Source organism: Lutjanus erythropterus, chromosome 1 (assembly GCF_056507025.1).
Source record: "Lutjanus erythropterus isolate fLutEry1 chromosome 1, fLutEry1.hap2, whole genome shotgun sequence".
In the NCBI taxonomy this organism is placed as follows: Eukaryota; Metazoa; Chordata; class Actinopteri; order Lutjaniformes; family Lutjanidae; genus Lutjanus; species Lutjanus erythropterus.
This window is the reverse complement of record NC_139317.1, coordinates 44,585,884-44,598,659: the sequence shown is the minus strand read 5'-3', so window position 1 is coordinate 44,598,659 and position 12,776 is coordinate 44,585,884. Positions and strand designations below refer to the sequence as shown.

The following is a 12,776-nucleotide window of genomic DNA, read 5'->3' as shown; positions in this document are numbered from 1 at the left end:
TAAACCAGATCACCAGACCTGTTTTTCTCTCTTTCCTCTGTACAGAGGTCCTTGTCCTTCACGACACATCATCTCAGTTTAGGAAATATTTCAATTCAAGGTTTCACTGTCGCTGTGCTATGCCAACATCTGCTAACATACACTCTTCAGAAGCAAATCAACCACAACATTCTTTCCATTTTTCGACAAAGACTAAGTTAGAATATGTTTTGTATTTCTATTTTTTAATTGGTCATTCTGTAAAATTGTTACCTACATAAAAGTTTCGCATTTAGTCTGATAGGATCCTGCTGTATTGCAAAACATGATACAATGAAACAAAATGCATTCCTAAGACTACAAGAATTCTGTTACTTCAGAGGAGAAAAAATGTTAAGAGATGCAAATTCACAGTGTTTACTCCAGAATATCAGGACTCTAATACACTGGTAATCTGAGAAAGTCACATCAAAATGAACCAGGCCAATTAAACACCTTCACCTCTTTTGAACCTTCTGGCAGATAAGACATTTCATTTATTTTATTAACAGTTAAGTTACATTTTCTGTCATTTGTAGTTGCTTATAGTACATGAACATCTGCCTGAAAGATTTTTCAAAACCCTCTCCACAGTGCATGACATTTGTTTGCAGAAATGCTGAATCCTTTGCACTAATTCTTTATAATCTTTTTTGGTGTGATAGAGCTAGTAACATTTGAATATAATAAGTCTGTAAAATCCTTCCCATGTATAAGTTTTAGTTATAGAATGTGAACTCAACTCATGTGTCCCTGAAAAAAAAAAAGATTTAACCCCAAAAGTAGCCCCAACCATTTGTTATTATAGAGAAATACTAAAATTGGAAATATCAATACATTACAACATTAAGACTTAAGAACTGTAAAACAAAGTTGCAGGTCATGTAATAATCATCTAGAAAGATGATAAAAGAAGGAAGGACATCAGGTCATTGGTGATTCCCTGCATCAACATGCTGTCTGGTTTTTTTCTTTCAGGCGGGGTTCCCTCCTGGAGTTGTGAACATCGTTCCAGGGTTTGGTCCCACAGCCGGAGCAGCCATCGCCGGCCACATGGACATCGACAAAGTGGCCTTCACCGGCTCTACAGAGGTATGTGAGTGTATGCCAACACAGTTTTGCTGCATAAAATTAATTTTAACAAGTAAATGACAGTAAATACTCTCAGCAGCCAGTTGAGTGCTGCAGTGTTGTTTTTAACAAGATTAGACCATTGCTTTTTTTTTTTTTTTTTTTTTTTTTTTTTTTGCAAAAAAGTTTTATTTCCTGTTTCTCGAGCAGGACCTCTCCTGAAAAATACAAGTCATGTCTCAGTGTTGAGTCAGTTCTGCTCTCACATCTATTTTTTGATTACAGTGTAGAAAGTTTTGCTCTCACACCTATTGTGTTTGATCACACTATAAAGACACAGAAGTACCTTCATGCATTAAGGTATTTCTGTGTGCTGTCATGTGTGCAGGTTGGCCAGCTGATCAAAGAAGCAGCAGCCAAAAGTAATCTGAAGAGAGTGACTCTGGAGCTGGGAGGGAAGAACCCCTGCATCGTTTTTGCTGACTGTGACTGTAAGTCAACATGCTCTGTGTCTGTCTGATTGTGAATCATGACATGCAACATCAAAATGTTGTATTTTGATTGTTTCATCATGTACTGGAGTCACAATATGACCTATTATGTGGTTACTTCCACCTCTGTAGCCCCAGGAGACAGTGAGAGAATTCCTGAAAGTTTCGCTACATCACTTTTCTGCTCAGAAATACGGCAGTATGAAGCCTGTCAAGTCTCATCTTTCACCCGTGCAACTCACCTTTTTATGCTTTTGCTGTCATCTCACACAGTCTGTCACAGTTGATTTTATTGTGTGTGTGTGTGTGTGTGTGTGTGTGTGTGTGTGTGTGTGTGTGTGTGTGTGTGTGTCCACAGTGCAGCTGGCTGTGGAGGAAACCCAGAAAGGAGCTTTCTATAACCAGGGTCAGTGCTGCACGGCTGCATCACGTGTCTTTGTGGAGGAAAGTATTTATGAAGAGTTTGTGCGTCGCAGTGTAGAAAATGCCAAGAAGATTGTTATAGGAGACCCGCTGGACCCTCAGACGACACACGGGCCACAGGTAGGACAACACAGCCTGTTCTCACTCCCAACACATCAAATAGCTCGGTCAGTGGTTCTGAACAGCGCCACTGCTACAGATACATACATCGTGAGCTGTGTTTAGGGTACAAATAGCTGGACAGGGCACCAAAACAGTAAGTAAGTCGTATAAAAAACACCAACAGAGCACAAGAGAGAGCTCGGGACAAGAGACAGAGAAGTGCATGTGAATATTCACAATAATGTCAACATGATATAATAATATATAATAATAATATATGTGATGTTTGTCTGTGATTGTGTGGTTTATCAGTGAAGTGTATGAACTACACTGCAGGCTGGAGTTAACACTGAGAAACACACTGATAGATCCACATTATTCTCATCCTCTATGAAACTTCTGAATCTACAGAAGCCCATTTCTACCAAAACGACGGGAATAAATGAACCTATAAGAGAATTACAAACAGATTTAGAACTTCAGAATATTGTATATCTCAAAATAATGACTTAGTATGTTAAAATAATGTCAAACCTTCTCAAAATGACTTACGTACAAATCATTATTTTGAGGTACCAGATTATTACTTTGTGATACTAACCAAATATTTTGACATGGGGAGACCCGGGGCAAGTGTAACATTTTTTATGCTTTACTTTATAACTCACAGACCACCTAAAATACAGTAGTCATCTTTGGATATGAGTGCACTAACTAACAGTGCAATTGTAACATTAAAGTTCATGCAGGAAGTCCATTGTCCCCTTGGTGGGGGCAAGTGTTCCAGTGGTTGGGGGCAACTGAAACAGTGAAAACAACTGTAGAGTATCTCAAATAAAAGCCTCAAAGTAATCACATTACTGCTGTATTATCTAATAATATGATACAAATTTTTTTGTAGATGTTATTCAAAGTAAAAGTCTATCTCTATTTTTGCAGAAGATGAGTCAACTGTTCTAGTGGTAACTAGATTTGAATGATTTGAATTGATTTACAAGTAATTTAGTGATATATTTTCTTTTTTGAACAGAAAAGTGTGTCAACGCAACACAAACAAGGAGCTTAGTGATTAATTATATATATATTTATGTTTTATCTACATCTAGGGGGTCACCACAAAGTAATTATGTTTAGGGCACCCAAATGGCCAGCAGTGACCCCAGTGTATGACACTGTACATACTCCTCTAGTGTCATAAAGAGCAAGAAAATCTGTGTACAGTATGGAGGAGGTGGGGTGGATGGATGAATCAAACAAACACAGAGGGCCAGTGTTCATGTCCGTGTGCAACCTGGCATCAACTTCTTTTTAACTTACGTAACATACATAACTTAAAGGTAGAATATGCAGCATTTATCGATTGTTTTTGAGAGCGAAAGAGACAGCAACAGTGGTTGAGAGTGAGAATGAATGTCCAAAATTTAAAAATACATCGACCAACACATCTAAAATTCACTGATATAAATAGAAATAGAAATTACACATTAATACACAGTAAAATACATTTAAATAGAGACACAATAGAAACTAGATTAAAAAAAGCACCGGATGCTTGATGGTGAGGACTGAGTTTGGGTTTGGAGAAAGAATAAATAGATGTAAAGTCCTGTGTGCTGAGGTAGAAGGCTGACTTCAAAAACTAACTGTTACTGAGTCAGATATTTTATGGCAACAGGAATAAATGTACTTTACTTGAGTATTTGTTTTTATGGAAACTTCTGACTTTCACAAATATTGTACTTTTGACTCCACTACATTTCTATGAAGGTTGTTGTTACTCATTACTTTTAGGCGAAGCAGAGCTTTGAAGTCAGCTTTTTTCTTTTCTAAAATGTAATTGGCCACACGCTGTGTTCCTCACAGAAGGAAACCAATCACAGTAGCCGCTCTGAACTGGGACTGATGTAAAAGCAGAAATACATCATCCAAGCAAGCTCTCCTTCTTTCATTCAAACTAAACTCAGTAATGACAATGGCAGGAGAAAGACTAAATTAAATCTCAAGATGTTATTATGATTAGACAAAGAGAAATAATTCCAGGAAGGCTTTTAATGTTGGATTGTTTTCATCAGGGTGAAAAATACCATATAATTCATGTATATTCTGCTCCTGAAGACAGAAAGAAATCTCAGTTATTTAACAGACTTGGAGAACAACTTACAGTCGGCTTCAATCTAATTTTATGATGTGATTTTAATACAGTTACATCAGAAAATGACAACAGCTGTCCTTTTTGTTTTTGATTGTATTTCTATGTTGAAGTTTTAATATGTGTTTCTATAGACTTTGTGTATCAGAGTGATTCTACAAGCAGGTCAGTGCATCATTAGATGGTTTCAGAGAGTTACAAGCTTCTGTAAATGCATCATGAAAACAATACAGCAATGTACTGATATTAGAAAATGTACTTTGTAATATGTACTACTTAAGTATTTTTAAAAGCAAGTACTCTAGTACTTTAACTCGGGTAAAAATCTGAACAACTTTCACTTGTAGTTGAGTAATATTTGATCAGGAGTATTTATACTTTGACTCATGGGGTTGAGTACTTTGTCCACTTTGTCTTTGAGGATGGCTGCTGTCATCTAAAATTTTGATTAGCATGTTGAATCATGTTTGTTTAGCATGTACATAGTTGTGCTCAGCTGTAGTCACTCTGTCTCTGCTGCTGCTCCAGATCGACCGACAGCAGTTTGATAAGATCATGGATCTGATAGAGAGCGGGAAGAAGGAGGGAGCCAGGCTGGAGTGTGGAGGAGCAGCTGTGGGCGAGAAGAACCTCTTCATCCAACCCACCATCTTCTCCGGGGTCAAAGACCACATGCGCATCGCCAAGGAAGAGGTTATAACCTGTCTCAGTTCTTAACAAATGAGCCTGACACAGACAGGGAGGTAGTAAGAGCAGGGCAAGTGTGTGAAGGTAAAGCCTGACACCCTGTGGAGGAGAGCTGTAATTACATCACAGACAGAGGAGATCAGCACACAGGACAAGTCTGAGACAGAAGGAGGATCTGTGTCACACAGTTTAAGCCTGTTTCTGAATAAAATGAAAAATTATTAAAGGAACAGTTCACCACAAAATCAAAAATACATATATATTTATTGTATTTACATACATATTGCTGTTTATCCATCTAAATGGCACTCAGCCAGTGGTGCTCAAAGCACCAAAAAATACATTCGAAAATTTTAAAAAAAGTGTCTCTTTTTCCAAAAATCATGACCTGGTCACTCAAGATAAGATAAGATAAAAGATAAAAGCAGTTTCATGTAGGAACTACTTTCTTTATAAAAGAAAAGAAAGTCGTTTTGGTCAATCTGTCTGCAGCAAGAAAGTAGTTCCTACATGAAACTGCTCACCAGAAAGTGTATGGATTATCTTGAGTAACTGGGTCATGATTTTTGGAAAGAGACACTGGTTTTGGATTTTTCAAATGTATTTTTTTTTTTTGTGCTTTGAGCATCACAAGCTAAGTGCCATTCAGTCCCCTCTGATATCTCCAAAATTCTGCAACTCACATCTAAACTATCTAGATCGATAAATAACACTACAGGCCAGGGGGAAAAATATGAATTTTTGATCTTGGGGTGACTGCCCCTTTAAATAAATCTAAATAAGCATGAAATAAGTAATTCCATCCATCCATCATAATTAATAATAATGAAAATTCATTTGTGAAAAATCATATTGACTGTTGAGTTCTTTTTAGTTTAGTCGATTAGTCCAGTTATTCTTTTCTTAGTTTATATCACACAGTGATGTTTATTATGTTACAAAAACAGCCATCAGAGAGGAGAGCAAGCAGAAGAATGTCATGGCACAGTGTACACGGTGTGACTGGTCTTTACTGATGTGTCTTCCCTGTCAGATCTTTGGTCCTGTGCAGTGTATATTCAGCTTTAAGAGCCAGCAGCAGGTCATAGAGAGAGCAAACAACTCACAGTATGGCCTGGTGTCAGCGGTCTTCACATCCAGTATGGACAGAGCTCTGTCTGTGTCTGAAGCCCTGGAGACTGGCACTGTGTGGTGAGTCTCTGCTCACAGTCCTCACACTACAGCATTTGATTTCTGTCCTCATTATTCAGTATCGTTAACATAATGAAATTCATGACATTTTACCTGCTATCTTATGAGCCCAAAGTCTTTGGTGTCAAAGTCAGGCTGAGTATAAAATGAAGTGCATTTACATCCAAAGCCTGGTATGTAGACCTGAAGGTCCTCAGCGCCTTACTGAAATTATACATTATACACCATATTTAAACAGTGGTGGTAAGAGTATTAAAAATCTGTGATCAAGTACAAGCCCTAATACATTAGTATAATATTACTCATGTACAAATAACAGTACTGCTGTCAGAAAAATACAAAGTATTCTTCTCCAAAACTTTAGAACTGCTGCTCTTTAATCAGTCCCACCAGGAAGTTACGTGCTGTTGATGATTCATGCAAATTCAACCAGTCTCCATGAATTCTGCATGACCTTGCAATGTTTGTCCAATGACCACAACTATACTGAAAATTTGACCAATAGTTGAAGATTACCACAAGTCCCACCAATCATAGGAGCTCCCCATGCAAATGTCATACATGTAGGTCTCAATGAAACAACTCAATGTTTAATCATTTGTTTATTTACTTATTTTTTATCAAACCTGTACCTGCTGCAGCATTTTGTTTTTCTTTCATCCACACGTCCTGGTTTTCATTGACCTGTTTGTGATCAGATAGTATTAATGGCTATGATCTCAGAAGTAACTGAGCTGATGTGTGTAATGTGTTGTGTAATGCAGTCTTAAGTAAAAGTAAAAGTATAGACTCAAAAATATACTCATGAAAGTACAAGTACTCCCACACAAAAAAAGAATAAAAGATTACAGTAACTTGAGTATTTGTCAGGGCTGGAAGTGACTAATTACAAGTATTCAAATTAATGTAATAAGTTGTTTTTTGGGTACTTGTACTTTTATGAGTAGATTTTCAAGTCTGTACTATTATTCATACTTAAGTAAATGCTGCAGCACACATTTGGAGTAAGGATGTTAATGATCAACCATTAATTGATTAATTGTTGTTAAGAATTTAGCCAATAAACAATGTTTTCATTGATATTTAATCAATAGTTATGAGTAATTGCACCTCATTTGACATTGTTTTGTCTGGAAGAGTCATTTGTTGAATAAGAAAACTTTAACTTAGATTTAAAATGAGAAAAAACATAACAGAAAAAAAAATATCTGAAAAAACATCTGTTTTGTATCTTATAAAGTAATAATGATTAATAATTGATTTAAACTATTGGTTAAGTAAAATGCACAAAATTTACAACCCTAGTTTGTAGAGATGACTGTGACATCATTGTTTAAAAGGAACTAATACTTTGAGTAGTTTTTGCGCAGAATACTTAGTACTTTTACTTGGTGTTTGTAATTAGTTACTTCCGCCCTTGTATTTAAAGCATACCAAACTAAAAATACAAACACTCAGTGAGACTGAGCTTTCTCATCTTAAACCAGGTGGTTTTGACGCCTCTGCCCCAGTGCCAGCTGTGGCAGGAGGCTTTATGTTTTCAGGTTGTCTGTCCATCTGTCCCCTTCTCATGAACATGACATCGCAGGAACACTTTGAGGAAATTTCTTCAAATTACCCACAAATGACCACTTGGACTCAAGGACGAACTGATTAGATTTTGGTTATCAAAAGTCGCTGTGACCTCACAAAACATTGCTCAAAAATCCATATGCTAATTATGAGAACATCTCAAATGTTTAACAGGATAAAATGATGAAGTGATGACATTTTATATCTGAAAGGTGACAATAATCTTGGGTTCTCACCTTACTTATTTGATTTAAATGTAGTTGGGGCATTATAATGTTTTTGTATAGCAAATGAAAGAGCTGACAGCAAATAAAATGAAACCATTTCCTCTCTGTGTGTGTTCAGGATAAACTGCTATAACGCCCTGCATGCCCAGACTCCGTTTGGAGGGTATAAGATGTCAGGCAACGGACGAGAGCTGTAAGAACCACGACTGTTTCTTCATATTTCCTATTCTTTAATTGTGTATTCCCTAACCCGCCTCATGTGTCTCTGTCCTCTCAGTGGAGAATACGCCCTGGCAGAGTACTCAGAGGTGAAAGCAGTCACCATCAAACTGAGTGAAACCCTGTGAGGAGAACTGGGAAAATCCAGCAACGCTCTGCACTTCCCATCCGATCAGACCACATCACGATTCTCAACAACCCACACACTCCTGTCTTTGTCTGCAGTCACAATCATGATGTCAGGATGAAGGTTAGACCAGTATCTCACTTGGTCTATACACCTTTCTATGATTATACTGTAGATGAGAATGGGCTTTTACTCAACAGCATCAATAATGGTAATATACTGGTGAAAACTGGTAATAAAACCTCTATTTTACAGCTTCATATTTTTCTAATCATTTTTTTCCCAGAAATAAGTGATTTGGTACAGCAGTAATTAAGAGGAAATAGAGACAGTGTACAGGTGGTATGTTTCCAGCTAACTAACTGATTCCAAATAATTACTGGCTTAACACACAGAGCTCAGCAGGTCAGCTGAACATGAGCAAATGTGAAATCTGTCCACAGCAAAGCATACAACTCCAGCATATACTGTATGAAGAACAGGGGTTTAAATGTGGCAGCTCCTTAAATGAAATTATTATTCGACCTATAATTAGAACCAAACTAGAGTTTTTTCGAGGAAAATACAAAAACTTGAGGAATAAAAATACTGATATGATCATTTTACAAAAAATCTTACCACGGGAGTTCGCTCATTCATCTTGTAGATACTCTTTCTATGAAGGTCATGTCTGTAATGCATTAAAACACATTTATTAAATTAGTGGTTCCCTAGGGGACGGGGCCCCCTGGGGGGTGCAAAGCAAACTCTTTTTGGTTTCTGAAGGGAGGCATGCCAGCAAAAGTTTGGAAGCCACTGCATTAGATGTTAAAATTCATTTTTTGTTTATAATCATGCATGACAACTTTTGGCAACAGTGACAACAGTGTTTAAAAGAATATTCTGAGTCCTGGTTACACAGCACATAACAACTGCCATAATAATAATGACACATAGTTAACTGCTATAACCTATCATTCATTCATTCATTTTCATTCATTCATTCATTATCTTCCGCTTATCCGGGGCCGGGTCGCGGGGGCAGCAGTCTGAGCAGGGACACCCAGACTTCCCTCTCCCTGGACACTTCTTCCAGGTGTTCCGGAGGGACCCCAAGGCGTTCCCAGGCCAGCCGAGCGACGTAGTCACTCCAGCGTGTCCTGGGTCTTCCCCGGGGCCTCCTCCCAGTGGGGCATGCCCGGAACACCTCCCTAGGCAGGCGCCCAGGAGGCATCCGATATAGATGTCCAAGCCACCTCAGCTGACTCCTCTCGACGTGGAGGAGCAGCGGCTCTACTCCGAGCTCCTCCCGGGTGACAGAGCTCCTCACCCTATCTCTAAGGGAGCGCCCCGCCACCCTGCGGAGGAAACTCATTTCAGCCGCTTGTATCCGAGATCTTGTTCTTTCGGTCATGACCCAGAGTTCATGACCATAGGTGAGGGTAGGAACGTAGATTGACCGGAAAATCGAGAGCTTCGCCTTTCGGCTCAGCTCCTTCTTCCCCACGACAGACCGGCGCAACGACCGCATTACTGCTGCCGCCGCACCAATCCGTCTGTCGATCTCGCGTTCCATCCTCCCCTCACTCGTAAACAAAACCCCAAGATACTTAAACTCCTCCACTTGGGGCAGGGACTCTTCTCCGACCCGGAGGGAACAAGCCATCTTTTTCCGGTCGAGAACCATGGCCTCAGACTTGGAGGTGCTGATTCTCATCCCAGCTGCTTCACACTCGGCTGCAAACCGCCCCAGTACAAGCTGAAGGTCCTGGTTCGAAGGAGCCAACAGGACAACATCATCTGCAAAAAGCAGAGATGAGATCCTGTGGTCCCCGAATCGGACTCCCTCTGGCCCCTGGCTGCGCCTAGAAATTCTGTCCATAAAAATAATGAACAGAACCGGTGACAGAGGACAGCCCTGCCTGAGTCCAACATGCACCGGGAACAGGTCTGACTTACTGCCGGCAATGCGAACCAAGCTCCTGCTCCGATCATACAGAGACCGTACGGCCCTTAGCAGAGGGCCCCGAACTCCATACTCCTGAAGCACCTCCCACAGAATGCCACGAGGGACACAGTCAAATGCCTTCTCCAAGTCCACAAAGCACATGTGGACTGGTTGGGCAAACTCCCATGAGCCCTCAAGCACCCTGCGGAGGGTGTAGAGCTGGTCCAGTGTTCCACGACCAGGACGAAAACCGCATTGTTCCTCTTGGATCCGAGGTTCGACTATCGGCCGAATTCTCCTCTCCAGTACCCTGGAATAGACTTTACCAGGGAGGCTGAGGAGTGTGATCCCCCTGTAGTTGGAGCACACCCTCCGGTCCCCCTTTTTAAATAGAGGGACCACCACCCCGGTCTGCCAGTCCAGAGGCACTGTCCCCAACTGCCACGCGATGTTGCAGAGGCGTGTCAGCCAAGACAGCCCTACAACATCCAAAGACTTGAGGTACTCAGGGCGGATCTCATCCACTCCCGGTGCCTTGCCACTGGGGAGCTTCCGAACTACCTCAGTGACTTCAGCTTGGGTGATGAATGAGTCAGCCTCTGGGTCCCCAGCCTCTGCTTCCTCTACGGAAGATGTGTCAGTGGGATTGAGGAGGTCCTCGAAGTATTCCTTCCACCGTCCAACAATATCCCCAGTCGAAGTCAACAGCTCCCCACCACCACTGTAAACAGTGTTGGCAGGGTACTGCTTCCCCCTCCTGAGGCGCCGGATGGTTTGCCAGAATCTCCTCGAGGCCGACCGGTAGTCCTCCTCCATGGCCTCCCCGAACCTTTCCCATGTCCGAGTTTTTGCTTCCACAACCACCCGGGCCGCAGCACGCTTGGCCTGCCGGTACCCGTCGGCTGCCTCAGGAGTCCCACGAGCCAGCCAAGCTCGATAAGACTCCTTCTTCAGCCTGACGGCATCCCTTACCTCCGGTGTCCACCACCGGGTTCGGGGATTGCCGCCGCGACAGGCACCGGAGACCTTACGGCCACAGCTCCGAATGGCTGCATCCACAATGGAGGCAGAGAACATGGTCCATTCGGACTCGATGTCTCCAGCCTCCCTCGGGATCTGGTCAAAGCTCTCCCGGAGGTGAGAGTTGAAGACCCCTCTGACAGATGGTTCCACCAGACGTTCCCAACAGACCCTCACAGTACGTTTGGGCCTGCCAAGTCTGTCCAGCTTCCTCCCCTGCCAGCGGATCCAACTCACCACCAGGTGGTGATCAGTTGACAGCTCAGCCCCTCTCTTCACCCGAGTGTCCAAGACACACGGCCGGAGGTCAGTTGACACGACCACAAAGTCGATCATTGACCTCCGACCTAGGGCGTCCCCATGCCACGTGTACTGATGGGCACCTTTATGCTTGAACATGGTGTTCGTTATGGACAGACTGTGACTAGCACAGAAGTCCAATAACAGAACACCACTCGCGTTCAGATCGGGGGGGCCGTTCCTCCCAATCACGCCCCTCCAGGTAACACTATCGCCACCCACGTGAGCATTGAAGTCCCCCAGCAGGATGATGGGGTCCCCAGTCGGAGCACTTTCCAGCACCCCTCCCAAGGTCTCCAAGAAGGCCGGAAATAATGGACCTTAAAATACTGAAATTGTGGTCCTATAGCTCAGTTGGTAGGGTGTGCGCTCCATGTGTTGAGGCTATCAGTCTTCTGCAGCGGCTACCGTTTCACATCCTGCCTGCAGCACATTTGCTGCTTTGTCATCTCCTCTCTCTCTCTCCCTTTCCTGTCATATCTTCAGCTGTCCTATCCCAATAAAGGCAAAAAAAAAAAGCCCAAAAAATAATCTTAAAAAAAAAAAAAGAATGCTGAAATTGACCAATCAGAATCAAGTATTTAACAAAGCTGTGTAATAATGAATTATAGACATGATCTTTATAGAAAGTGTTACTTCTGTTGTCTTTTAGCAAAAACAGGGGTGAAAGATTCAAATTTGACTGGTATGGTTCTTTAATAAGCTATAGGGCCATGACTCACCTTTGAGAATTTAATCAATGGTTCTTTCAGCTTTAAAATTTTAGTGGCCCAGTCTTCCAGGTACGTAAGTGCACAAAACATAGCGATTAATCGACAGTGGTATGGGATTTTTGCAAATTAATTCTATTGAACAGTTACATCAAGTCTCCCCACATGGGTCAAAGTGGAAAAGTCAGAGAAAAAATATTGTTTATTTTTGTAATTTGTTGAGTAGGTGATGTATGCAGATACTTTGTCTCTAATTCCAAGCGCTGATTCTAACCTGATGTGATCTAAAATGAATGAATGTTCTCTCTGCTGAGGAGAATGTGCCTTCCCTTTCACATGTTGGAAGGAACTCTCAGATAAGGTAACATTTACCTTGCCAGTAACATGTTAGTACTGTAACAGCAACAATGTTATCATTGCATGAATAGTGTCAACTTTAACTTTTTTTTTTTTTTACCAACACATAAGTTTGAGTGTTTGTTTATTATCGCACATGGGAAACGTCTGTCTCTGCATTTGTATCACATTAGTTTTGTATTTAA

General features: G+C 41.3%; 1 protein-coding gene across 1 annotated transcript in view; it reads left to right on the top strand.

Moving 5' to 3' along the window:
- Window positions 1–8,882, top strand: part of aldh1a3 (aldehyde dehydrogenase 1 family, member A3) — a 31,024-nt gene extending 22,142 nt beyond the window's left edge. Inside the window, exons 7-13 of the mRNA XM_084725282.1 lie at window positions 997–1,110; window positions 1,478–1,580; window positions 1,939–2,123; window positions 4,783–4,947; window positions 5,975–6,132; window positions 8,050–8,124; window positions 8,209–8,882. Coding sequence (XP_084581408.1) covers window positions 997–1,110; window positions 1,478–1,580; window positions 1,939–2,123; window positions 4,783–4,947; window positions 5,975–6,132; window positions 8,050–8,124; window positions 8,209–8,278 — 870 coding nt within the window. The 3' untranslated portion in view covers window positions 8,279–8,882. The remainder of the gene's footprint in view (window positions 1–996; window positions 1,111–1,477; window positions 1,581–1,938; window positions 2,124–4,782; window positions 4,948–5,974; window positions 6,133–8,049; window positions 8,125–8,208) is intronic.
- The last annotated feature ends 3,894 nt before the right edge of the window (window positions 8,883–12,776 follow it).